This window comes from Aulonocara sp. 'chitande type north' Nkhata Bay, linkage group LG11 (genome assembly GCF_057382095.1).
Source record: "Aulonocara sp. 'chitande type north' Nkhata Bay isolate Kocher_YH1m ecotype deep benthic linkage group LG11, A_spYH_male_GT1.1, whole genome shotgun sequence".
In the NCBI taxonomy this organism is placed as follows: Eukaryota; Metazoa; Chordata; class Actinopteri; order Cichliformes; family Cichlidae; genus Aulonocara; species Aulonocara sp. 'chitande type north' Nkhata Bay.
This window is the reverse complement of record NC_141354.1, coordinates 26,583,276-26,610,328: the sequence shown is the minus strand read 5'-3', so window position 1 is coordinate 26,610,328 and position 27,053 is coordinate 26,583,276. Positions and strand designations below refer to the sequence as shown.

Here is a 27,053-nt window from a genome sequence, read left to right as displayed (position 1 = left end):
TTTGATTGTGACACAGGGAATAAGAGTGCGTAGGAGAGGGCCGATGGCACTTTTAAAGAGGTTTGCACATCTCTTTATTGGCCAGAGGAGAGGAGGAGAAACAACAGAGCAAGAAGAAAATTGTTTTGTTTGTTTGTTTCTTAGCAAAAATGACTTGATTGTGTTGATGTCTGCCTCCCCCACTGTCTCGCTACTCTCGTACAAACCTGTCTGAATTTCTCTGGCTTTCCTTTTCTCCCTGTTTGAAAAGCTAACAGAAAAAAAAAAGATTTACTTGTGTGAGTCACTGTTGTAAAAAAAAAAAAAAAAAGAAAGTCACAACTTGTGTGGTGGTGACAGATTTATACCTATTGCAGATTAGCTGAAACTGACATACAAAGTGAGGAAGTGTGGCAAAAAAGTGAAAAGAAACACCTGAAAATGCTCTGAATAGGAAAGTAAAACGAGGTATAAAAAACAACTATCATTAAATAGAGATGTTATTAGTGCGCTTTGTCTACTTTACACACTCGTGATTAGCACATGAGAATCAGTTTTTAGTCGTCGGTACACTAATGCTTGATTGTCATTTTACACAGTCCGCCACACACGTTTATTGTCTCAGTCGGATGCCGCTTGTTTGGCTTTTTCTCGTGTTTTAAATCAGCTTTGCTTATGGCGTGGCGGACAAAGCCCTTTAGCTGTTTCTGGCATGCAGACGCTTTAGCTGCTTACACACTGATAATGCCAATTTGGTGCCAAGATCTATTAAATAAGACTGGCGTCTGGAGCTGAATAGCTGGACCTGGAAAAGGATGCGAGTGTGTGTGTGTGTGTGTGTGTTAGCTAGAAAAATAGGGAGCCCAGACAGCCTTGACATGCAGTGTTTGTCATTTCTTTTAATTCTTGATAGATTTCCTTGTCCTTGCTTATGTTCATTGTAGCACAAACCCTTAACAGCTGTGCACGCTGGATGGATCTAGTTACAGGGTGGTGTTGAATGTTGAGAATTGTAGTTGTAGGAAGGCATTATTGGAGTGGATTACTAAGGAAGAGGATTAGTTTGTTTGGATGCGGAGAGCAGCAGGGGGTGGGGGGTTGGGGGGCTCGCATTCAGCGTGCCCTCAAAGGCTGCATCTCAACAATCGCCCTGCGGCTCAAGGACTCAGCGTCGCACCTTCAGCGGGGCTAAGTCGTGTCACAGTGTTACATCATTATTGTACCATGCTGTGTTTGAGTGCTATCATTTTTTTTTTACAACTGAATTAGAGGATAGCAGAGCACCCGAGATACTTTCCACTGCTTTCTCCAATGTGAGCACATTGTTCTCCTTGTTGTCACCTCTTGTGATTCATACCACAGCTTTAAGAGCTGGTCCATTGATCTCACTACAACGTTTTTTCGTGATAAATCAAAACTGCTGAGTAACAAGATTTCCCTTTCCCCTTCTTATCAGATCCACTCCTGTATTTTGGATAGTATCATGATTTTGATTCTAATAATATATTATTCAGTGAGTAGATATTAAAAATGTGAGAAGCTGGGTTTTTAGCTCTTGGCTGGCAGATTTTTAATTTTTTTTTCCCCCAGAAATCTTGCAATGAATGCAGAGAGGTTTGTCATGTTGCGATAAAAGCATGGGATTGTACGGGTCATGGTTTGCTGCTCAACAGCTGTGGAGCTCAGTGTCTCTGGACATGTCTGGCATGATGCCCCATCTGGCACAGTGCAAAATGCAAATGTACACTTGCACATTTACATATGCACACTCGCCCACACACTTAGACACACACACACAAATACGTTTTTCTCTTATTAAATAATGTCTTTGTGGTGCGCTGCCAGCTCCGTGTTTGCAGTGTCGCCAGCTCTACCTGACCTGACCTGCCAGAAACGACATAGGTAGTGTGGATTTGACACACCTGTCAGATTTGGCAGACCTGAGCTGGCTGTGACTTAGAGGCAGAGACAACCGCCATCATAAAGGTCTAAGGGAGAGAAGAAACATGCACATTGAAAAAAGAGTCCAATTCATGAGGGAGACGAAGAAGCACAAGATGAATCACTCGGAGTCAAATGGCAGCGGAGCCAGGAAATGAGAGCGAGAGATCGGAGAAAGCATTCAGCTGAGACTTGTGAAGTACAGGACACTTGTGGGACTACCTGTTTATCTGCACCCTCAAGTAAGATATTTGATGTTTCCAAATCGGGCTCCTGTTTGGACACACAACTGCCACTGAAGGTCAATAATTCCAATGAATTCTCCACAGTGGGGACTACATTATAGAGTTAAAAACAGACATTGTGTCTAAAAAAGTGTGAGCATAAGATAAGACAGTGAGTTGTTACCTTAAACTGCCAGCGGGCTGCAGTAGCAGTGTGTCCATCTGTTGATGTAGCTGGACGCTACGGCCTGTTGGCTGATGATGTTCTACAGGAGACACATTAACCAGTTCACACAGATGACTGCATCAGCTTCATCTAAGCTACGCGAGCAGGGCTAATGATGGCACAAATGAAAAGGCAAAAGGTTGAGTTTTCGAAGAGAAGTGCAGTGTTACGACTAGATGTGTGACTTGTCAGCTTTTAAACTCTGCTCTTGCTTTTCATTTGAAATAGTTCAGAGAGTGCAGTGTGCAGTGAAGGCAACTTCATACCTGGTTATCGCAGCACTGCTCATTGGGCCGTTGTTATTAGTGCGACAGAAAGCTCTCATTATGACTTCTGTTAGTCATGATATAACTCTAACATGAATCATGCGCCGCATCTTGTAAATGATCAGCACTATGGTTACACCAGTAACCCCTGTAGCCAGTCACACATTTAGCCTGGAAACTCAGATTTGTTAAGAAAAGATATAGTTATGGGTAAAAAGTTGGTTCTCGGTTGGTTATTAGATGGGGATCTTAAAACCCCCAGAGCTTACCACCTGGGTGAGGATCCTGACCATCCCTCCAGCACAATTAACTGATTATGATCTTCTCTCCCCATCTCTGCCATTTTCTATCAAATCTCTCTCTTCACATTTTTCCTCTTTTTCTCTCCTCCCATCCTCTTCAAGCTGAGGAGCGTTCCACTGTTTGTCATGATGACACAATCTCACACAGCCCTCCATCTCTGTTTTCCTTCTTGCAGCCCTCTCTAACTCTGTCTGTCTCATTCTCCCTGACACGTTCGTGGACGGAGAGAGAATGCCGTTCCTCCTCTCTCTTTCTAAGGCTCCCTCATTACCGCTCTTACACTTTTCCATGCTCGCTCAACCTATCCAGCCATCTCACTGTGGCTCCTGGTCTCTCTTCTCTTCTCCTCATTTACTCTGGGTTACAATGTTGAGATTAGGTTGTCGATGCCATTTTGCTTCTCAGTGCTTCTTCATTGTTTTGGACCCTCTCCCCCTCTCTGTCTCAGTCCCCTTTCTCTTTGTTGTTTTGGACTCTGTTCTTTGTATTGCTGACCTCTGACCTTGAAGTGTCACCTTGGATAATGGGCAAAAAACAAGCCTACAGACCTGTACTTCAGTGCTTATCTATCTATCTATCTATCTATCTATCTATCTGTCTGTCTGTCTGTCTGTCTGTCTGTCTGTCTGTCTGTCTGTCTGTCTGTCTGTCTCCTTAAACTAACTAAAATCCTATTGTCTCTTTCCCTTCATTCCCTCTACTTTCACTCGCTACCCCCCTTCTCTTCTATCCTTTATCCTCATCCTTCCCTTCCAGATGAGATTGAGATGCTGGAGCGCCTCTGGCTGTCAGGTATCTGCCATAATGACAAAATTGAGGTGATGAGCAGTAAACTGGACATTGACAACATGGCTGGGGTCTTCTACATGCTGCTGGTGGCTATGGGCCTCAGCCTGCTGGTGTTTGCCTGGGAACACTTAGTGTACTGGAAGCTGCGCCACTGCATGGCCACTAGTTCTGGAAAATTGGACTTTCTCTTGGCAATCAGCAGGGTAAGTGTTTTCCCCTTCGTGTGTTGGGTTTTTTCTTAATGTGCAAACATGTTAAATTTCTCACTGTTTTGAAGACATTCTGGCTGTCAATGTGTTTTATGTCCATGTGTCGACGGCCATTTTCACCCTGAAAACCTCTTTTTGTGCTAAATCTGGCAACATGATGGTAGACAGAAGGCTGTGCTTGTCACCATCTGAACACACATGTGTAAGCATGATCCTGTGTGTGACGTTTCCTGTTACTAAGCGTGAGTGTTAGAAATTGTGAGCTTTGGGGTCATTTCAATTCCCCTCTGTCAATTCAGGAGATTAATTGAAATTCAATTCTGCTCACATACTGGATATCCTCTTCCTCTGACAGTGACCTTGACAGAAACAACCGACTCCATGTATGTAATTATTGTAGCTTCACTGACAAATTATCCATTTCCCACTACTGTGGTCTCAGTTTATGCATTTATGAATGCATTTTATTAACCGTGCTGCGCACAGCTGTACTTATAAATAGTAATGAATGTAAAACTGAAAACGGCAAATTTGCATTTCTTTAAAACACCGTAAGTTTATGGATAGCGTTTTATTCTTACGCGCTCCATTCTTATTCTGTTCTGCTCTTCCTCGCTCCTTCATTATCTTTAATGTAAGCTACATATACAGTAAAATACTATGCCTTTTGTAACTTTTGTAGCTGTCACTTTTAGGGGGTTTAGTCAAACAGTTTGCAATGTAAACTGCCATCGTTCTTGAGGTCCTCACCCACAGGAGCATTTCCAGGATTTTAGAGTAAAAGCAAATTAGAATATTTAATCAGAAATAAAATCAGTGTAGCAAATTGGCACAGAAAACACTGGGCATGATTTTCAGACTGCACCCCTGTGTGCAATTACAGATTTGTTAAGTGAAAAGTGATGATGCACAAGTTTTAAAATATAATTTTGTGTTAGATAATTGTTTTGCAAAATGTGGGAAAAAGTATTAAGACTTTTATTAATAAAAGTTATAATCCTACTTAAGTTTTATAATCAAAATATATCGAAAGTACTGAAAGTAGTAAAGCTCATTATGTAGAATGGCACTTTTCAGATTACTACATATGTATCTATATATGTATTACTGGATCACATTTATTGATCATTTATGTGTGTATATATCTCACTGATTTTCCAACTGCTGATGATTTTAATTACTTTTATATATGATTGAACTTACTTAATATGGCTGATGTAAAATTGCAATTGATTTGCAAAATAATAAGAAACTAAAGGTTTAAAATAAATGATATGAACTACAAAGTAAACTATTTGGATCCAAAATATAGTAGAGTAAAAGCAGAAAGTAGCATAACATAGAAATAGTTAAGTACAATTACAATAAACCTTTAGTAAAGTACTTGAGCAAATGTAGTCATTTCCATTCTGCCTGGATCTGTCCATGCTGTTATCCAGTGGTGTTGGGCATTATAAGATTAACAGCACTCTAGTCAAGTGACATTGGAGGGGAGCTTTATTGCTATTATAGCGGCATGATAAGACACTGAAAAGAAGCAATGTAAAAGTGGAATGCAGAGCGTGGATGTAAACGCTGAAGTGGGTTATGGGACAGGCTACCCCCAGGAGGCTTTTGTGACAGCCATGGTGGAGAAATGGAACGCTCACTTGATCAATGAGCTGCTAAGCTACCAGCTGTTAGCTATTGGAATGTTAGCCAAGCTTTCTGGTGAAATTCACAGTTAACAGTTTAACATATTTTTGCGGTGTTGTGGCAAGCATGTTGGTACAATAAGAATTGAGAAATAGCTTATCTGGGTGTTGAATGGAATGCTAATTAGCCATGTGGAGCTGTGGCGTTTAATACCTGATTAAAGCATTGCTAATCTAGTGACAGCTTAAATGTTTAAAGATGCTTCAGGTGAGGAGGTATGAAACAAACCGTGAATTTAAAAAACTGTTACATCCCTAATATACTTACATTTATTCCCTCTTCAAAGCAAGATTTAATTAATTATGTCCTGATATTTATTTGGGAGAATACATTTGATTCTTTAGCCTTTTAAGTGACTAGTTTTGTATTTGTTCTCTCTTTGTCTTAGGGCATGTACAGCTGCTGTAGCTTTGAGGATGAAACAGCAACAGGTGGAGCTAAAAGTCTGCCAACGCATCACCACACAGCAATGGTTACAGTTCCGTCACAGTCACATGTTGTCTCAACGTCTTTGACCAACCCAGCAATTGCAATGGCGCAACAGCAGCAACAACCGCAACCGCAGCAACCGCAGCCCGTGTACAAAACACCTCTACCGGGCTCTCCTCCCACCGTGGTGCATTCTGGGACAGCACTGGGTCCAGCTAACACACCGATAGCTGGTGCGCCCCTACCTTGCTCCACCTTCCTGCCACGACCAGACCGCAGACTGGCTGTGGTGGATCGTTGGAGGCTGCCCAAATCTGCTACAGCCACCAACCCAATGGCTGTAAGGGGGGGTATCAGTGACATGGGACCCTTTGCTCAGAAAGTCCCACCAAACTGGGCTTCCACTGCTGGAGGGGCTGGGGGACTTGATGGTTATAAGCGTTACTATGGTCCCATTGACCCTGAGGGACTGGGGCCCTGCATGGAGCAGCAGGCAGGGTCCCAGACCCCCAAGACTATGCCCAGGGGCCACCCTCAGCCCCCTCCAGCCAGTGTGGCCTTCTACTCAGAGAAGGGCATCGACCATGGGGTGGGGAAGAAGGTGGTAGGAGGTGGCAGCGGGGGTCAGGGGAAAGGGGCTGTTAAACCTCTGGGCACTCCCAGACTGCCTCCTAAGAGTCAGGCACCTCTACCTCCTACACCCCCGCTGCCACACCCCTCCCCCCCTCTCCCCTCATCCTTCTTGAGGAAACGAAGGCCCAAGAAGCCCAAAGAGTCCGGGGGGCCACTATATGAGAACATTCTGCCCCTAGGGCGGAGGGGAGGAGCACGAGATGGTGTGAGGGAGGGAGTAGGGAGGAGGGCACGCCCCCTCTCTCCCCCACTCTCACTTCCTGTACCGGTACCCCTCAGCCCCTCCTATACCCCTCCTTCTCCCTCTGCATCCTTGCACTATACATCCTCGTCCTCTTCGTCAACCACATCATCCACATCCACGTCGTCATCTGCCTCATCTTCTCGCTCCACCTCTCCTACTTACTCTTACAGCTCCTCCAGGAGCACACGGGACAGAACTGGAGGAATAGATGGAGAGGATGATGATGACGATGAGGAGCTGACAGAAGAGTCAAGCCTCCTCCTTGGGAGGGGAAGAGAGAGGGAGCGCTCAATCATCCGGCCTCGTTCTCTCAGTCACGGCCGCCTGCCACCACCCATACCCCCCAGGAAACCACGCACGTCCTGGGGTGACAGAGAAAGGGAACGAGGGAGAGAAAGAGGTGGGAGCCAACTGTCTCAGCTCCAAGAGTGGTGGGCAAGCTGGAGTGAGAGAGAGAGGAGTGGAGCAGGTGGAGATGCTGAGCGGCAAAAAAGGGAAAAGAAGAGAAGAAAAGAGAAGGAAAAGGAGAAGAAGAAAAAGAAAAAGAACAAAAAGAGGAAAAAGCGAGAAGAAAGGGAAAGAGAGCGAGAGAGAGAAAGGAAGCGTAGAAAAGTAAAAAAGAGGAAGAAGAAGGCCCTTAAAACAAAGAAAAGGAAGAAATCAACAGGGGGAAAGCGGTCTGAGACAGAGGAGGGTGATATAGAGGCAGACAGGGAAGGAGAGGCAGAGGGAGAGAGGGAAGGAGGAATACAAGACTACTCTTCATTTTCTGCGCAGTATCGGAGCACATTTGGGGAAAAGGGGCGCGATTCATGGGAAGGAGATAGGGAGAGATGTAGAAGAGAAGGAGGACATGAGGGCAATGGCAGGGAAGAGGAGGACAGTGGAAGAAGCAGGGATAGGCGCCCTAAATCCTCACAATCTCATTCAAGGCATCGTACACCCAGTAAGCGCTATCCTAACCTGAACAAGCTCCCTGCGTCCGTCAAATTTTGGGTAAATGGAAGAGGAGGTGACTCTAATGCTCCTCCAATATCCCTCCATCCGCTTCTTCCGTCCTCTAAGCGGCGAAGAAGTGGGGGGATGGATAGAGATGATAGCGGCAGGCTTGGAGAACGGCGTCCTTTGTTAATGCGTTATGAAAAAGAGAAAGCACACACAAGAGAAGGGCTATCCTTCCATGAGTGGGACTCTGAAGACGACGATGATGATGATGAGGAGGAGGAGGAAGAGGAGGAGAGGGATAGAGTGAGGGAACGGGTGGAGGGCAGGGGAAGGAGGGCAGGTAGGGGGGCCGTCTCTGAGTCAGAGAGGGACAGGGCCAGGGCAGAGGACAGTTACTCAGATGAGGGCTCGTCGGGGGAGTTTGGCCGTTTTGAAAGATACTGGGAGGGAGGTTCAGGGGGAAGTGTCACTGGGATAGGGGGCATAGGAGGAGGAGGCTGGTTCTTTGGTACCTACCCCTCCAGAGAGAAAGGGGGCAGTGTCAACAGTCGAGATGATTCATTACTAGGAACTAGAGCAGAAGGCTGGATTGGAGCTGATTTCTGGGGATCGGGACCAGGTGTTGGTTGGGGTTCTGGGGGAGGGAGTGGGGGTTTGGGTTCGCAGTGGCCACCACCTCCAGCAGCCTTCCCTCCACCTCGACGATACTGGTCTATGGACAAAATTCCTGTGAAGGGTGAGAAAAAGTGGAAGAGTGGAGGAGGGAAGAACAAGGGACGATCTAGGGAAAGGGAGGAAGAAGCGCCACGGGCGACCATGTGTTCCTGTAGCCTTTACCCCCAACCCCATCCTTATCCACATCCCCACAGCCGCTCACACACCTCCCATTCCAAGAGAGGATCCACAGCACTTTCCCATAGCCAGGAAGAGCTTCTCCCCCACTGCCACAGCTTCAGCGGTGTCTCTCGTCCTAAGCCGCTGCCCCCCAAACCCGATTCCAGCCAGGCCAAATCAGGCAGCCAATCTAACCTCAGCCTTAGCACACAGCCCACAGACCATCCGCCTCAGCCCTCACCGTCACCACCACAGCAGCCGTCCATGTCTCCCACGTCCCTCCCGATGCCCATCCCACCTCCACCCTCCTCATCCTCTGTCTCGCCACCAGCAGGGGTAGGGATGGAAGGCCAGGCCCAGGCTCCGGCTTCAGCCAGTGCCAAACTCCAATATCAGAGACTGCGCTCTGTGCCACAGCCACGGAGGTTCTACTCTCCCCACCTGCCACTCAAAGCCAAGAGCCTGTGCTCACGTCGAGGGTCGGCCCACTTCTCTAGCCTGGAGAGCGAGGTATGACAGGGGGAGAGGAGAGAGGGAGACGTGAGAGCGAGCACCACTGCTGTTGAGAACCGTGGTGCCATGGCAGCTGGAGCCAGGGATGACGTCGGAGATATGGCTGCCCAGGTGACCACAGGCAATCAATTAGCAACTACCACTGCTGGAGCTGATACGGACAGTAGCTCTATTGTTAACACGAGCCAGTGTGAGAGCAACACTGCTGCCACCCGCTCCATTGTACACGTTCTAGTGAGGGCGACAGTGAGACGCCATACCAGGGTGAGCTATGTGCGCCTGGATGGTTCCCACGATGATGATGAGAGTGAAGGCGAGGCTGCATCTCCGGGGACAGCAGCCCCAGAACTTCTTCTCTGCTCAGAAATGAGCTTTGTGATGTCATCTTCGGTTCTCCTCCCCTCCCCGAGTCACAACTGTGGATAACAGTAGTCTCCAACCTGTGAGTAATGATGTCATGTTTGTACACACACACACACGCACGAACACACACACATACACAGATAAAATGCTCAAAACGTCTCCCTCCCTCTGGCTTTGAGAACACACCTCGGTGGGATGAGGAAAGACCCACCTTCTCCAAAAAGATGCCAGAATAGTTGTTGTGTCTGGCTTCCTCTCCTGTCTGGCTTTTGGCTTTTGAACTGGACTGGAGGACTGCTTGTCATGTGTTGGAGAGACCACTCCTTCCTCTTCCCTTTTGTAAATCAGATGATATGAAAAGCAATGCAGTCACCTCTCTCATGCACTGTCTGCCTGATCACCTTTCACTGGGCAGTGAGGACAGTGCTACTTATTTGCCCTTTGACCTCATGACACCATCAGACCCATCTAGCTCTACCCCAGGACCATCTACGTGATGTCATGTTTTACTAGAAACCCTTTTAACCAATCAGAGAGAAAAGGAACAACTTCTCCTCTTCCCTGTTGGAGCTTGTAATGCTTGAACACAGTTGAGTATCAGCATATTTGAATAACAAACTGGAGATCAAAAAGAGAAATAACAATAAGAACAAAAAAGACATGTAGCAGATTTTCTTTCATGTCTGTCTTTTCTTTTCTTATTCAGACTTTTCTCCCCATGCCCTCTTTTTTATTCTATCAATATCTGATTGTGTTAGTGTTTTAATAAAGAGGAGGCTGGATGTGGCTAGTGTTGGAAGTGGGAATGATTCAACAGCTGTGCCAAATTTAAGTGAAGAGCTTTTAAGTAAAATTGGTTTGCAAGTTATCCGTCTTCACAGATGAAATCCCATTTTTTATTTCCACATGCAAACTGCGCATAATTCACCCTCATGGAAGTGGATCAAGAGGATGATTGGTGCAATATCTGTAATTGGCACTAGATGGCTGCATAATATTCAAATAAGCTTATGAGACAATTGTGCAGGAGGCAGGAGTTGGAAGCAGGAGTTGTAAGTACATGATACGGAGGAAGGGTTGTTTAGCTATAAACTTTATTACTTTTATGAAAGTGGCCAGTCAGGATTTATTCTGAGGAGCCGAGGAGAGTTAAAAAAAAAAAGTGCAGTGCATTGGAAAAAGCTCTCTTAGGATGTGATTTTATGTTGCTACTCTATTGTACCTTGGCAGAGTTTGTAGGTGATGGATTATAAGAAGCACAATTCCTCATTATATATTTTTTTCAAACACGTGTGCCACACTTGTGCATGCACAATCTCCAGGTACCATATTTTGTTGGTGTAACTATTCACTTAATGTTGAAGTCATGTTGCTATAACGGAGAATAAAATCCACTGTAACCAGTGTTTAAGTACCACGACACTTGTGCTGAGGAAACTGCCCGCTGTGGCTGTTTCCTTTTGGCAAATAAGACTGAACGATATATATACTGTGAACGTTTTGAGGTGCACCTACACTAGCTGACACTTCACTGAATGCAGTCAGTGATAACTCGCGTTATCAAGATTATCAGATGACTGTTTGACTCTGAGCAATATTCCCACCTCCAATGTGACATGGATGCAATAGCACATCTTTTTGCATCGGACACATTCAAGTTCAATCAGAGGTGTTCCATTCGTTCAATTATTTTCTTATCGGTAGGACAAATTTCATCTAACCTGGTCAGATACGATTGTGATCAGGTCTGTACGTCCAAAGCACCAGGCTGTAGCTGACCAGTATGACTATTTAAAAAATGTGTTTCAGAGAGGGTAGTGTTGTGTAGCATTGCACCTTCTGTGAGCTGTGCAAAAAGCCATCTACTGTGTAAACTGTGCCAATAATGCAGTGCATAGACTCTGTATTTTCATAATCCACCTCATCTCTCACGCTAAGACCAGCCACAGCCCAGCTCTTCTTCTGTCGTAGTTGAATGTAGCTTTGACATGATGTAGCAAAAGAACACCTACTTTTAGACTTTGTAGCTTTTCGTTTTGTTTTTCTTTTTTTGGATGCTGTTGATAAGGGTTAGAAGGAGGGAGGGGGTTGACCTGCTATGTCATGGGCTGTGCGTTGTGTTTGTGCATGTCGTCACAGATCGAAGGGTTAGTCGACCTTCTTGTATCCCCCTTTTTAACTCCTTTGCCTTGCAGTGAGGCCAGACTGTACCTTTTATCTGCACATGGATTGCTTTTTTTCTAAGTCTGCGTGGGGCAATTTTTAAAAACAATCTGTCGCTGTTTTTAGAGAAATGCTTTTGCCGTTTCCCATTCTTTGGAAAGCCCCGGAATCATTGCATGTTTAGCTGAATGAAACCTCAAAGATTTGTGGTGGGAGGGTTGTGTAGTTCAGTTTTAGCTAATGCTTAGGACCCAGGACAGCCACCTTTCAGTGAGATAGCAAGCTCGCTCTACTCTGCACCCCAACAGTGGAAAACACGTCAACAGTGCGACTGCTTCCTGCACACTAGAACAAGGTTCTTTCCAACCAATCAACAGGGTTTAAACCTGGTATGTCATTGAGCATTATTGATTTCTATTGAGGCGCTAATACTTAAGTCTGTGACTGCATGAACAGAAGTGACTCTTAAAAACCCTCTGGCTTATTTTGTTTTACTTATTTTATTTTATGCTGAGAAAAAAAAGAATATATTAAAAATATACTATGTTTTTGAGAATGTACCATGTTATACTGTGATTTAACTGAGATATTTTATTGTATTCAATTATCATTTGAATTCTATCATTTATCTATAAAGAAATATATATGTACAAATAAATATATACATATATATACATACAGGTATATATATATATTAGTTAAGTTTGGTATATTTGGAGGAAGTGTTAGATGAAATAGTTTTAAATGTTTTAGCTTTGTAGCGATCCTAGACACTGAAATCATTTTTGAATTTTGATTCCTCCTATATGACTGTGAAGACATTAGTGCCTGTGACAAAAAAGACAAGTAAAAGTCGAAACTCTCTATTCATCTGTATCTACTATAGCTATCAGTCTGTCACTCCTCTACAGTACTACCTAACATGACTTTTTTGGCATTCGCTGCTTTTACACATCAGTATGTTTCTCCCACACAGTCTGCTGTCTCTTTTGCTTTTTACTGCTCTCCTCTGCAGTTCCTTCTCCTGTTTTTTATTAACAAGCTATGAACACTCTCCACCTCTCCTCTTTTAAAGCCGCATCTCATGGTGATCACATCTCTTTGTTAATTAACCCATCCATTGACCTTTGTTTTTGTTTCCTTTGATCACTTTCTTGTTTTTTTTTTTTGTTAAATCAGCTCATTACTCTGTCTCTCACTTAGCAAAAAACAGAGACCAGTAGATACTGTGTTCTTGCTCCTTTTGACTGATTGTTGATGATGATGATCAATTAATTGATTGATAAAAAATAATTAATGAACAATGTTGCTATTACTGATGTGACTGAAGTGTGTATCTGACGACCACACCACTGTAGTGAGTCTGGGCTGTACCACACCACCAGGGAGCAAATGGGGCCACAGTTGCTATGGTGTTGCCATGGCATTTTCATGGCGTTGCCATGGTGTCCTCTGCACCGCCACCACCTGGTGCCTGCTGGGTAATATAGCATAATGTCCTTCACTTTCCCCAAAGTAATGGTCATAGTTCCGCTGTGCTTCCCTCTGCATAGCTTAAGACCTTAAGATATAGGACTTGGAATATTTAAAAAGGGGCAGCATGGTGGTGACATGTCTGCTGTTAATGCTGATCTAGACTGGACTGGTTTGGCTCGAAATGGCTATGAGTGTCAATACTGAGTTGATCACCTAATCTTTAAATCATCTGTGTGTGCTGCTCAGCATGTTCTCCCTTCACCTTCATATCACTTATAGCCTGAAACCAGTCGGGATCCAGATGTGGCTCCTTTGCCATGTTCACACTGCAAGCCTCGGTGCTCAGTTTGAATTTCTTGTTCACATCTGCCATTTCTTCTTCTTTTTTTTCTTCTTTTTTTGCTTGTTTAAATTAGTTTTTGACCCCTGTATGAATAACCTGCATGGTAGAAAGAACAAATCCAAGGGCATTACAAGCAGAATGTTGCTGTAAATATAGAGACCACTGAACACAGCGATTAGAGCATCGTTAATAGGCTGATGAGCAGTGGAAGCTAGCAAATTTGTGAGCAGATGTTAACAAGGGCTAGGATGAGAAGAAAGGGACTTCTCAGTTCTGACATTTTTGATGCAGCGCCACTTCTGTAAAAAGAAGTGTGTGGAAGCTAGAAAAATGCACCATGCCAAGAAGGGGCAGGTGCTAGGTTGAAAACAGGCATACAGCAAAGGAAAAAAATCAACAGCTTGCACACTGCAGGGCTCCAGTTTTACCTATTTATTGCACCACAAAGAATGCCACATTTCCAACCACTGCTTTTCATCAGAACTCTTCAGCAGTGGTACTTAAATGTCACATTCTTTGTGATGCAATAAATAGGTAAAAATGGAGCCCTGCCGTGTTTCTTTTCTTGCAAGTGCAGTTGAAGCCAGCAATGGTGGGATTATGAGGTGAATAGCCTCAGTGAAACAGATTTGGTCAAAAAAAAATTAAGGATATTTTTTTTTGATAAACTATATAGCAGTGTACCTCCATCCCAACACAGTGAAGTAGAAAAGTGTGTAATTTCAAATTCACTGTTCAGACTGAGTAAAAGTAAAAATCAGATTTGTATCCAATTTAGCAAAACGCGGAGTGGTCAAAATTAGAATTGAAAAGATAGGACTGCATGCAAGTTGTGCAGACACACACGCACACACGCACACGCGAGCACACACACACACACACACATACACAAATCCACACACAAATCAGATCTAAATCTGAGCAGAAAAACAACAAAGATCAGAACACCTTTGCCTGCAGTCTGAATGTAGCCTTTGTCTGCAATTTCATATTCCTGATTTAAAAGGTTTTTGTGTTATGGTGACATATATGCACGTGTATCATGTGCATAAATGATCAAAAGCATTATTTCGAAATTTTCCTGTTCCCGCTTCACTCAAGCAACAATCTTCATCTTCTCCTAACCCTCACTGCAAATGAATCATTGCCTCAAGTAGTCTGATGATGTCACACAGGTAGATGTCTGGCTTTGAAAACGCTCAACACACACTAACACACCCTGTAACTTATTTCTTAAAAGTGTCTTTTTTGCAAATTTAGCTACCCTGTGGAGGTTAAGTACATTCACAATGACTGTTCTGCTTGTTTTAAGCTGTCGGTCTCTTGAGTTTTCTGTATAGCCCTGCACTCTGCTTTGCTCTCTAATCCTTCAATTCTTGTGTTGAATAGCCAAGTTCAATTTGTTTTACTTGCTCTTCCTTTGATTTACCCCGCTGGCTTAATCTGCTTTGATTCATCAGATTTTCCGTTTGTTCAAAATGCATGCATTCAACAGTCCAGTCCAGCCTAGTACAGTGTGCTGTAGTGCCTGAGTTTGTAAGAGATCTTGGTGCAGCCTCAAGCTTATTCCCTCTGTCTATTGGCCCGTGACCTGGGAACTAATACGTGTGGCGCTCCAGAATTCAAACAGGGTCCTCATTGGCTGAATCGGCCATGAATTATATCACGGAAATACCGGAGTGTCACACGTTAACACTCGTCAGGTCTAGGGTCTGCATGTCGCTCTGTGAAAAGCTTATCCTACCACAGTGACAGGGCACATATACCCACAGCAGCCAGTGCGTGTGTGTGTGTGTGCATGTGTGTGTTTTCGACATTGTACAAGGCCCAGTTTTGCTCTAGTAACCTTGCCAACACTACAGGCCTACTTATGGGTTGCTAAGGCGGGTTGCTAGTTGGGTGATGTCGCTCCTAGCCCAGACTGGTCTGGTCTATGCCCTAATTTAAATGTGTTAGTTTATTTGACATTGTCTGTCTGGGGTGGGGCTGGAGGGTCAGTGCTGCACTTACTTCCTGAGAATTGCTTCATAAAATATGATTCTCTTTAATTAATGCCAGTGGTGCTGTGTTTCCTTCCAATTCTGTTGTCTCGAATGCGCTCATAAATAAGGGCCGCTGAGATTGTGTTTGTGGAGCGTGGCATGTCTGTGTGAGTGTGTTTTAGCTTGTGACAGTATTTTCCATACAAGCTATTACTCAGTCAGAACTCCTTCAAAGTAAATTTATGGAGAGCTCAAAGAGTAGTTTCTTTGGCATTCTATCAGGCTGTCCTGCCAGAGTGTGCGTGCGTGTGTTTGTATATGTGTGTGTGTGTGTGTGTGTGTGTGTGTGTGTGTGTGTGTGTGTGTGTGTGTGTGTGTGTGTGTGTGTGTGTGTGTGCATGCTCTGTAGCATATTTTTCCTCAGAGTTTTCTCAGCTCCTGTCAGACTTCTGCTTTGATCTGGCCAGAGTTGACCTAACATAATCCACTTCTTTTGCCCTCAAAAAGAGGAACACACCTAACACACTGCCTTAACCCACAACTTCAGGCTACAGAGTACAAATCAGAGCCGCCTGACCAGCTCAGGACCTGCTAAAACACACAAACAAATGTGTTTTCGATGATCAGAATAGAATTTCACACACAACAGACCTTTTCCCTAATGTAAATTTCTAGGATGTCAGCTGTAGACTCTTGTAGTATGTTTGTATTGGAAGACCACTGTTTAAACTGCATGGACTGAAGTCATTATCACGAATAGTGAATATAGAAAACACAAAGTTATATGAAACTGACTTTGAAATTGTCATCATCACCATTTCTTAAAAATCTCTTATCTAGTTGCCACTGCTGAAAATATATTAAAAGATATGGCACAGCCAAGCGAGAAAAAAACATCTAAATATTACCTGACACATGATATTCGATAAGAGCGTTGAGGGGGTCTTAAATATGTTTTGTTCAGCTCCCCGTGCGCCTGTGATCTCCTAATTAGCCGTGCTTTGTTAGTGTGATGGGCTAATGGCTAATTGCATTGTGAGGCCTCTGTGTGTACATGCAGTAATGACTTAACGCTCTAATAAGATTGAGTTACAGGCAGTTGGATCATTGTGTCCCCAAGCACTGATCTGAGGTCAGTGTTATGCTTTTCTCTCTAATGACTATGATGGGAGAGTAGATGGGGATAAACTGTTCCATGATCTCCCATGTGATACTTCTATCAATTGCATTGTGTCTCATCATTTATCTTAGAGTCGTGTGCAGTTGGATGCCAGCAGTGATGTAGTTTCCCACTGAGCGCTTTTGTGAATGTCAAATACGGGAATACAAATTTTATTTGATTAAGTATACATTATATTAAGTGCATGCTGCTCAACTCTGCTTTTCTCTGGAAGTTTTATAGTAAAAACAGTAGTGTGCAAAAGTCTTGAGCCACTCCTAATCTCTTTATATTTGCCTTCCAAGGAGCCAGATTTTCTTGTAATTTTTAAAAGTGCAAGGGTTCAAGTCTTTCTGGAGTTCTGTCAAAGTTTTTCTTTTGACATTGGCTGCTTTTTTTTTCTTCTTAATTTCAGTCCAGTCTTTCTGTCTGACCATTTTCATTGGAATGTTTTTTGGTTAAACCACGACACTGACCTATGAACAGTGTTGGGGAGTAACAGAATACATGCACCGGCGTTACGTATTTAAAATACAGAATATGAGTAACTGTATTCTTTTACAGTTACCGTTTAAAAAGGTGGTATTCAGAATACAGTTACTTTGTTGAAATAAATGGATTACACGGCGGTTTATTCCTGTTTCATATGTTAGGCTGTGCCCTCTCTATTTTTGGTAATTTCACGCCGTTGGAAACCCAAGTAAAACACGCACTAAGAGGCTCTAATGTCTGTGTCTCAATCTCGCGGCCCATGTCACCTCTACTTGCGGCCCGCATAATGATGTGACGAAATATTTGTAAAAATTATTATTCAAAAAATGATTTAATATGAAGGCAATAGGCAGAGTCTTACAGGCATAGCCCTAAAGAATGTAGCTTCATGGGCAGTGTAGCCCAGTTGTAAGTGAGCTATTAAGACTCGACTGTATACACTTTGTTCGTGTTTTTCTCCGAAACAGTAAATTTCGTTGGAGCAGCCTTTCAACGCCTCTCTCTGTCTCTCACTAGCAAAGTTGACCCAGACAGCAGAGCAAAGCTAGTTTTCGGCTACGAGCCCAACACCAACCCAACGTATTAGTCAGAGGTCCCTTTACTACAGTTCGGAGCCAGGGACCTGTTTTCTATACGAGATCACTGCAAAAATTGCAGCCTTACCTAATGTCCACCCTACTGTTACTCATTTTATATTAAGAATTAAAAATCTAGTTGGTATTGGTATCCGGTTGTTCAGTCTGACGTCACTAGCCGTGTCTGGACCTAAACTCCGCTGCAGGTCCATATATCAAACGATCACTATGGCATTACTGAGAGTTGAAAAACTGTCTAAAGTCTTTCATCTTTAATAAAATGATCAGCGTTCTGCTCTACCAGGTGTAACAATTGAATTTAACATCCAGGCATCCATGAAAACGGAATTTATGACATTTAACGGAGTTAGAAGTTAGCAGGGAGTTAGCTCGCTAATTTTCTATCTAAATACAATATAGCATGTCCTGACTGCTGGGTTTTGGAAACAAATTAAAACGTACAGCTCTGTTATCATTTCCAACATAAATGAAGACAGAAAACTAAACAGCAGTGACGTTTGTAGGGTTACTGAAGTTGGGCTAGCTGGTATTTAATGATGTGCTACGTGACCGCTAGCGACACAGCTATGTTAGCATAATATAAACAAGCTAACTTTTTTTCCACTCGATAAAAGTTAACGTGAGTATTCTCGGTGGTCAGGAACAAATGTAATCGCATGGCAGGATGCTGTAAAAGGACCAAACTTCAGCCAGGAGAACAACTGAGATAATCCATCCATAATACGAGGTTAGTCATTCATATACTGCTGCATGGGCTGGGCTGTAGTTACATCCTAAGATTTTAAAAACTGAGCTTAAATAAATGATTAGCGGTAATAAAAGCCGAGGGAGGTCAACAGTGATCACTGACTGTTTTAGGAGCTTTTTGAGATTAAATAAAAGAAAATACATAACATTAAACATGTTAACAACACAAAAGCCATATTAAACGCAGACTACTTTAGGCCCGGAAGTAGGATTCGTCACGTCATCACTTAACAATCGGATGGCAAGTATTCTTCAGTAATCACACAGCAATAGTACATTCATGTAGTTGTAAAAAAGTAAACCAAAATATTCAGAATACGTTACTGTCATTGAGTAACGTAAAGGAATACATTACAAAATACATTTGAGGGCATGTCTTCTGTAATCTGTAGTGGAATACATTTTAAAAGTTCCCAACACTGCGTATGAATTATTCAAGCCTGTAAAAGGCACCTAACTCAAGGATGTGTTGTGTCTACACATAAGAGACAACACCTAATTTGTTCCCATTTCTTTCGTTAAATCAATGAACACTGAAAAGATAGCAGAGTTAAACAGGCAGAAAAATAGTAATTTTGTATCAGCAAGGTGATTTCCAGAGAGAAAAAACTGAAAAAACTGAGGAAAATGTAAAAGGAAACTGAAAAGTAGAGTACAAAAGATGTGGCAGGCCTAAGACTATCTACAGTAGATGAACAGTGTCTGAATGTCATGTCTGCAAGAAAGGAAAATAATAAAGAAGTGGACTGAAAATGTGTGACAACAAGTCTTATGGAGCGATGAATCCAAATGAGAAATTTCTGGTTTCCTTATCGTCTGTATATAGGAGGTACAACTGTGAGTATCTACAGACATCTGTAAAACAGTGGTGTTGGAGATCTTGTCAAAATTGATGGGATGATGAACGCAGAAAAGTACCATCAGATTTTGATCCACCATGCAATACCATTTATAAAGCTTCTGATTGGCAGCGTCTTCATTTTTCAGTAGGACAGTGATCCTAAAGACACGGCCAATGCTTTACGAGCATAGCTGGATAGAAAAACACACAGTGGAACTATCAGTCATGGATTGGTCTCCCTAGAGCACCCCCCCCCCCCCCCCCCCCCACACACACACACACACACACACCCTTAAAATTATTGAAGCAGTGCGAAATCAATTTGACAGAGAACCAAACAAAAGGCAGCCAAGTTTCGAAGAACAGTTTTTAATTTTGTTTAAGAATCCTGGAGAACTATTCCTGAAGACTGCTTAAAGAAATTACAAGAAAGATGCCTAAGACAGTTCAGGCTGTGATGAAGAATAAAGGTAATAATTTGAAGTACTTGCTTTCAAGCTTGTTGGGCTCCATTTTTAAAAAGCATAATGTCTCCTTTCATTGCTTTGCAGATGACCTAAAGATATATTTGCCTATAAAACCAACAGCCATGTTTCTATTCAGACACTAGTAAACAGTCGCAGAGATGTACAATCCTGGTTGGAGATAAACTTCTTTAATCTGAACAAAAGAAAAACAGAAATTGTATTTGGGTAACCCGACCTCTTAGATGGATATGACAGCGCCATCGGTCTTTTAGCTTTTTTGCAAAGAAACTTGGTGTGAGTTGACAGTGCTTTAAAATTTGATGTTAAGACAAGTTTCTTTCAACTAAGGCTTCTCAGTAAGGTGAAGGTCTGCCTCCTGCCACATGACTTTGAGAGATCACACTATAATTTACTTTTTGTCTAAACTATTGTAACACTTTATATGTTGGCTCTGATATGTCCTTACTTTGTCGCCTGCAAGCTGTTCAAAATACAACAGCTGGCCTTTCGACTGGAAAGACATGGTGTGATCACATCACACGTATACTGGGCTCCTTACACTGGCTTCCAGTCCATTCCAGTTTTATTACTTGTTTTTAAGAGTCTTAATGGTTTGGAGCCACCTTACTTAACAGAACTTTTGAAATCCTACCAGAGTACCAGAGTACCAAGGTTAAACTAGCTGCTCCCAGTCTCTCAGTCATTTTAAAACTCTTTTAAAAACGTATTTGTTGCTTTCAGGTCTAGTTGAGCATAATACCCTGGCTTTGATTATCCAATCAGTCTTATTTACTTGTTTTATTTGGTTTTTTAGTTTATTTTTATTTTTAATTTAGTAACTGTTTTCTATGGTGTACGTTTTGTATATTTTGCACTTTGGTCAACGAAGGTTGTTTAAAACATGCTATATAAATAAAGTTTCTTTGACTTGACTTATAAACTCTGTTTTTGCCTTATATACTGCTTATGTTTCAATAGATAATTGGACCTATTTCACGTTTTCCTCGCAAAATATAAAGAAATGAGAAGTGGCTCAAGAATTTTGCGCAGTACTGTAGTTTGGGTTAATCTGCTGAAGAATAACTAAACCCAACCCAACACCCAATTTTCCCATCTTCTCCTCCACACACCACCACCCTAGCGCACCCAACCTCAGGTATTCAAACACATACAGTATGATGACACACACATTGATGAAGGGTGTGCGGGAATTGAAGGTGTGTTCTGCGTCCCTGCTGAGGTGCAGCAGATTGATCCTGTACTGATCTGCCACCGGCTCCCTGGGGATTTGTAACGCATGTCTGCAGCGCAGGGCTTAACACTCGCTCGCTCTCTTTCTGTCTTTGTCGCTATCATTCTGCCTCTGTCTAGCGTTGTGTCTTGCTAAGCAGTGCAGTGGCTCCATGCTCCTACACCTCTCCAATCTCCATCTTTCTCACTATTCTGCCAGTAACAGGTTTCCTTCATCTTGTGTTTTGATCTTCTTTTGATTCTGTTTCCTCCGACTGACTCCGTCATTTCATTTATATTCTGCTTTCTCTAGTTTATCCCTTCCTTAAAATATTTCTAACCAGTGTGTTCCTGCACTATTTGATTGAATTCCTACATTGTTTCTTCTAATCTTTTATTGTCTGTTGCACATGCCATATGCATTTTTGTATAATTATACATATTGATATGTATACATTATTATATAATTTCTTATCTTCTTTCTGTCTTTATATCTATATCCATGCGTATCTCACACACTTCACTCAGACACGCAGTACAGCATATGTGGAAAGTGCTCTGTTTCTTTTTTATCATGTATGCTCCGCCACAGGGTTCTACAACTCATCAGCTTGATCTCTGAAGTTGAAAAAACATCCAAGCATCCTTTCATCTTGCTCTTTTTTTCCCCAGCTACACAGCCAATTTCTCGCTTCTTCCACACGAGCCACACCGAGCTACATCCGGGGACAAATGGGCTAACTGACCCACAGCTAAAACCAATGTTTGTTTATGTGTGTGACAGAGAGTAAGAGAGAGACAACATGTGCACAAATGTGTGTTTGTATGTTTGCACTTCCTTTATTTTGGCCATCCCAAGCAGTGTTTGTTGCAATCTGTGGCTATTTGATTAGTTTTAATGGTAATGAGAACAGAGGGTGTTTACACAATAATGCACATGCAATTTTTTATGCAAATTTTCTCATTTATTCGCATCTCTGCGGATAGTCCGTCTCAAACCATTAGAGTAAACCACAGCAACGTGTATTTTCTGTTGTTCTGCATTGTGCTCATGCTGACACAGATTACCCAAGATGATGTTTTTTGTTTGTTTTTTTTTCTCAATGAAGTGCTTGTTCTAAGAATAGTCCAAAAAAACGGCCATCACAATGGCAGATTGCTGGAGGTGATGTGTTAAAAGCCTCTTTTTAGTTCAGCCTACTATCCCGAAGTTATAGATATTATATTTACATAAAGATAAAACAGAGGAGAGCAGGGTAGTACATTTGAGTAGCCTTAAGAGAATATGAGGCTTTAAAAAAAACACTGAATGAATCATCTTGTTTAAAAAAAGTAATTTTCTATGAATGAACTGAACAATTAATAGAATAATCATTTCAGCTCTAATCTGAGCGCCGGCGCTGTTCACCCTATTTAAATTGTATTTTCTTGATTCGTCTCTAAAGTCAGTGTTTCAGTGCTGACAGTCCTTAAGAGGGAGCATTCACATCAACAGCAATGCAAGTTTGCTGTCTTGTGCAGCTAGTATGTGTGCAACAACATTAACACCGCATCTAGGACACAATAATTATTCGTATTACATCCTTATTTGCCACTGCTTGTGTGTGTGTGTGTGTGTGTGTGTGTGTGTGTGTGTGTGTGTGTGTGTGCGTGTGTGCGTGTGTGTGTGCGTGCGCGCAGTGCCGCCTGCCCAAAGGGAATTCATCCTAGAAAACTGGGATGAAGATTAAGATATCCTCAGACTTTACCTTGTTCTCCACATGCCTCATTATCCAATCGCCCCTCTTACCCTGAAACCCCTGCCCTCCTGCTTTCATCCTTCCCCTTGAGCGCATTTTGTTCACAACCTTCTTTTCCTCCTTGTAGCAGTAAGGAAGGTTTTGCAGCCCAAAAGCTGAGGCTTTGAGTTCTTGTTAGTTTTTTTTTCTTTTGCACATACCCAGTGGAGACAAGGTCTGCCAATGGTGAATGTTTTATATATCAAAATTAAAAAATGGTCAAGGTAGAAAGAAGTTTAAAGTTCACAAAGTCCTTATTTTAAAGTAATGGTATAATACATAACTACAGGTATATGAAAGAAGTTCATCATACAGATGTCTGTACCGCTCAGTATTCCCAACAAAACAGCTACAAGAAAAGTGAACTTACATTTACGCGAATGCTCATGTTCCTCTGTTGCTGTTGGATGTGTAAATAAAAAACTATTAGTTAACACAATCAGACATCAGGGTCAAGCTCACTGCCTGAGTGTTTCTAAAAGTTTCTAAAACATTTGTAAATCATATGCATTTATACAATCATTCAAGTTAAGCAAGAGCCATTACATATGGTTTCCCTCTGCATATGGTAATGCACAGTTACACATCAGTGGAAAGCATTATGCTGAAGCAGCATGCTAGAATGTGCTAAAACAAAATAGGAAAGCAGTTTGTTGCGCTACAGGCATACAAAGGAAAAACAGTGGTTGGTTGGAGATTAAAAAATCTAGTTACCTTTAAAAATGGCTTCTGCAAAGATGTGGACCAGGTCGGCCACCACTCAAGTCTTCAGAAGTGATTTTAGTGCATCAGGACAGATTAAATGGCAATGAGATTATTAACTATTTTATAAACTATGATTATAAATTAGATGGCAATTTTTTTGCAAAGCAGTGGTTGCAGTCAGTTTTGTAAATATTTAGAGACAGGTTGGATCCCATCAGGCAGCCTCTGCACACACCTTGCAATTGAGAATAATCACCCAGAAGTTAAGGGTCTTGCACGTTCAGTCTCCGGGCAACTGCTGCAAATACTTGCAAACAGTCACTGAATGTCAAAAGATTCTGTGCAATCATCAGGCAACCACATTTTTCTCAGTCATAAGGAGGTCCTGTCCCATTTTTACTCTAGTGGGCCCGAGACATTAGTGTTGTATTTAAATCGATGGATAGATTCTTTGTATCTGAGAAATGAAGCCAGTGTGCAAAAGCCAACCTTGCATTCTTTTTAGCTTCCTAGCTGAGGACTTGTAGGTGGTCTGGATACTCCTTTGAGCATCATTTTTTGTATATGCAGTTGTAGTAGTCAGAGTCAGTAGGACGTACTCAGCATTTGAAATTGGTCCAGTGAGAACAGGAACAGTGCTCTGGTGGTGTCGCCTCAGTGTAACCGTGGTGACCAAGGAGCTGTCAGACAAGACTCAAACTTCTGGTTTAAGGCTGTGCAGTTGTGCCATCCACCACCCCCTTCTAACGTGGGCATAGACTGTAGGTTTTCTTTCTTCCTCACATGTAAAAAGGAAACTACAGGGAAAATGACACTAAGTGGAAATATGACTAGAAGCATTCCCTGACCACACATCAGCTTGTGATAAGATGGAAGAGAGCATGTGTTAGCAGATGGCAACTCCTGTGATTTCTAAAAAGTCTAATTGTATAGAAGTCTACGGCTCACTTGATTTAATAGGTCAGTAAACACGTTCCTATTACAGTTATGGTTTCAGATGCTAGTTTAAAGTCTTTTTTAATACACCATGAGGTTCATTTTCTAAGTTATGGCCGTATTTAGAGGAAAATAAAAAAGAAGGATTTGCTTTAGGGCAAGGCATACTTTATGAGTGTGCAGTCTTCTCAGCTCCTTGGTCATATCCACCCCACACTTGCTTATTTGGTTTCAAAACACCAAGATGGTGAACGCCTGAAATTCAATATTTCAAAATGGGATCCCACAGCTTGAGTCCATCTTTAATCAAGCTATGACAGAGACAGACTTCCTGGAACTACACCGGTTCAGCAGAGTTGTAATGAAAATCATAACTTGTAAACGACTGCACAAAGTGATGTAATATTAAAGACATTAATACCTGACACCTCTTACACGCTTAGATGTTTGATTTGCTCAAATGCCTCTGTTTAGGCGTGCGGTTTTCCACTTTGCAGCATTTCACATTGCACTGAGAGTCAGGTCAGGAGTAAAACAAATATGGAGAGCAGGCTTATTTGTTTCAGGACTGAGAGTTTTGTAGGCCATGTTGACAGACCCTAATCGCCTGCCAAATGTCTCATCTGACTGGCGTGGAGGTTTGTTGCTCTCTTTGAAAAACACAGCGGACCACACTTCATTAAAAAAGCAAATAGAAGCCAATACTGGCAAACAGAGCCAATTTGATTCTGAAGAGACAAATTTAACAGGCAGATATGATTACCTCAGACACCACTTCTCCCCTGATTCCACAAACAACAGTTAGGCAAGTCAATTTACCTTAATTTCATTGGAGAAAGCCAGCCAGCCAGCAAGGTTGAAGTCTGTGCTTGATACGACTGAGCACTCGTTAGATGATAATGGATGCATGTAATTGGTAAAGTGCTGATTGCTCCCCCCTCAAAAAGATTCTATCGGAGGAGAATTTTCTGTTTCATTAAGCCATGGTCAGAAATAATGAGATGGCCATCTGTAGACTGTGAGAGAAAAAGAGTGAGTAGGGACTAGTGGTTGGTCATAACTGAGACAGGTTTTTTGTGGTGTCTTCAGCCTTCTGTTTTTTTCCATTGTCAGATATATATTTCCTTTTGGCTTCAGTTCTTTCTGTGTCTATAGCATTTCCCTTTGCTGTTAATCATGCAGGCCGAATCGGTGTGTTTTGCACACTTCCACGTGTATATGTCTTTTTGGTTTACAGCCTTAATGCATCATTGGCTGGCTGCACACCAGCTCACTTTTATGGCCCGGGATCAAACACGCACACATGCTTCAATGGGCATGCAAAAGCACACTGATACAGACACTTTTAGAGCCATAAGTGCTTACTCATCATGCCGCATGGAGAGAACGCATTGGGAGCCATTTATGTTTTGTTTTCCAATGCATTTATTACTGAAGAGTGCATGGTCTGCTGCTTATATTTTTGTGCCCCTGTGTCTTTCTCTCACTGCGCAAGGACATCTTTCTCATTTAGTTGTGACAACAGAACAAGAACATGACTCATCCAAGATAAGACCAATGAAGACTGGGAGTCTTATGGGCCAGAAAATGAAGACAGCAAAGGCAGTTCTATAGAGAAAAAGCAAAGGAAAGCCCCCTCCCTATCATTTCCAATCAGCTGCTGGTTCTGCATGACTAATGCTGAAATGACATATATCATTGTCAGATAGGGCATGTTCACACAGCTGTTATTTTTTTTCACCAAAAATGACTGACTCTAACACACACGCACACCTTATGCACGCTAGCTCACTATTATCTTGCTGGCTGACACCATTTTGCTCTCTAACAATCTTGCTAATTATAATTGTTAATTAATTCTCTGCCAGTGTCCTCATCAGGAGACTAATAACCTACATTTCCATTAATTAGACCTTCAACCCTTCGCTCCCTCTCTCAGTCTCTCTGTCCCACTCCAATCCACCCCTCCATCCTCTGCCTCTGATCCTGCCTGCTGCTCTCTTCTCCCAGGATCATCCGTGGACCACACATGGCCTGCACACATACATGCACACATAAACTGTGATTAATTGTGTCTGTGTGCGCTTGCATTAGTAGCATTGTGATGACAAACGTTTGTTCTTGCTGTCGCTTCATGAGCTTTCAACCTGTGAAAGGGATTGTGATTTTAAAGTTAAACTAATGAATTATGAAAATGTGTTTATTTACTTCTGAGTGACAGTCAGGTGTAAAGATCATTGCAATCTCTCATGAATGACTTCTAAATATAGCCTGGCTCTTGTTGACATCTCAGCACATCCAAAGATCATAATGAGCATTGCACTGCTAACCATGGCACGTAGTCTCCAAAAACAGCGGCATCATTCTTACACTATGATTGCTGCATGAATGCTATTTACAAAGACTTGCTGAGAGCTCAGTAGTGCAGATTGGTAGCTTTTGTTACTGTCTAAGCCACAGGTGTCGAACTCCAGGCCTCAAGGGCCGGTGTCCTGGAGGTTTTAGATGTGTCCTTGATCCAACACAGCTGATTTAAATGGCTAAA

The 27,053-nt window shown here is 42.5% G+C and overlaps 1 protein-coding gene across 2 annotated transcripts in view; it reads left to right on the top strand.

Annotated features, from left to right (window-relative positions):
• grin2db (glutamate receptor, ionotropic, N-methyl D-aspartate 2D, b) overlaps nucleotides 1–17,157 on the top strand; it is a 65,675-nt gene extending 48,518 nt beyond the window's left edge. Inside the window, exons 15-16 of one of the 2 annotated variants that reach the window (XM_086311546.1) lie at nucleotides 3,696–3,931; nucleotides 6,021–17,157. In XM_086311546.1, the coding sequence (XP_086167672.1) occupies nucleotides 3,696–3,931; nucleotides 6,021–9,233 (3,449 nt within the window). In that variant the 3' untranslated portion in view covers nucleotides 9,234–17,157. The remainder of the gene's footprint in view (nucleotides 1–3,695; nucleotides 3,932–6,020) is intronic. The other variant, XM_086311547.1, reaches the window with a different exon arrangement.
• The last annotated feature ends 9,896 nt before the right edge of the window (nucleotides 17,158–27,053 follow it).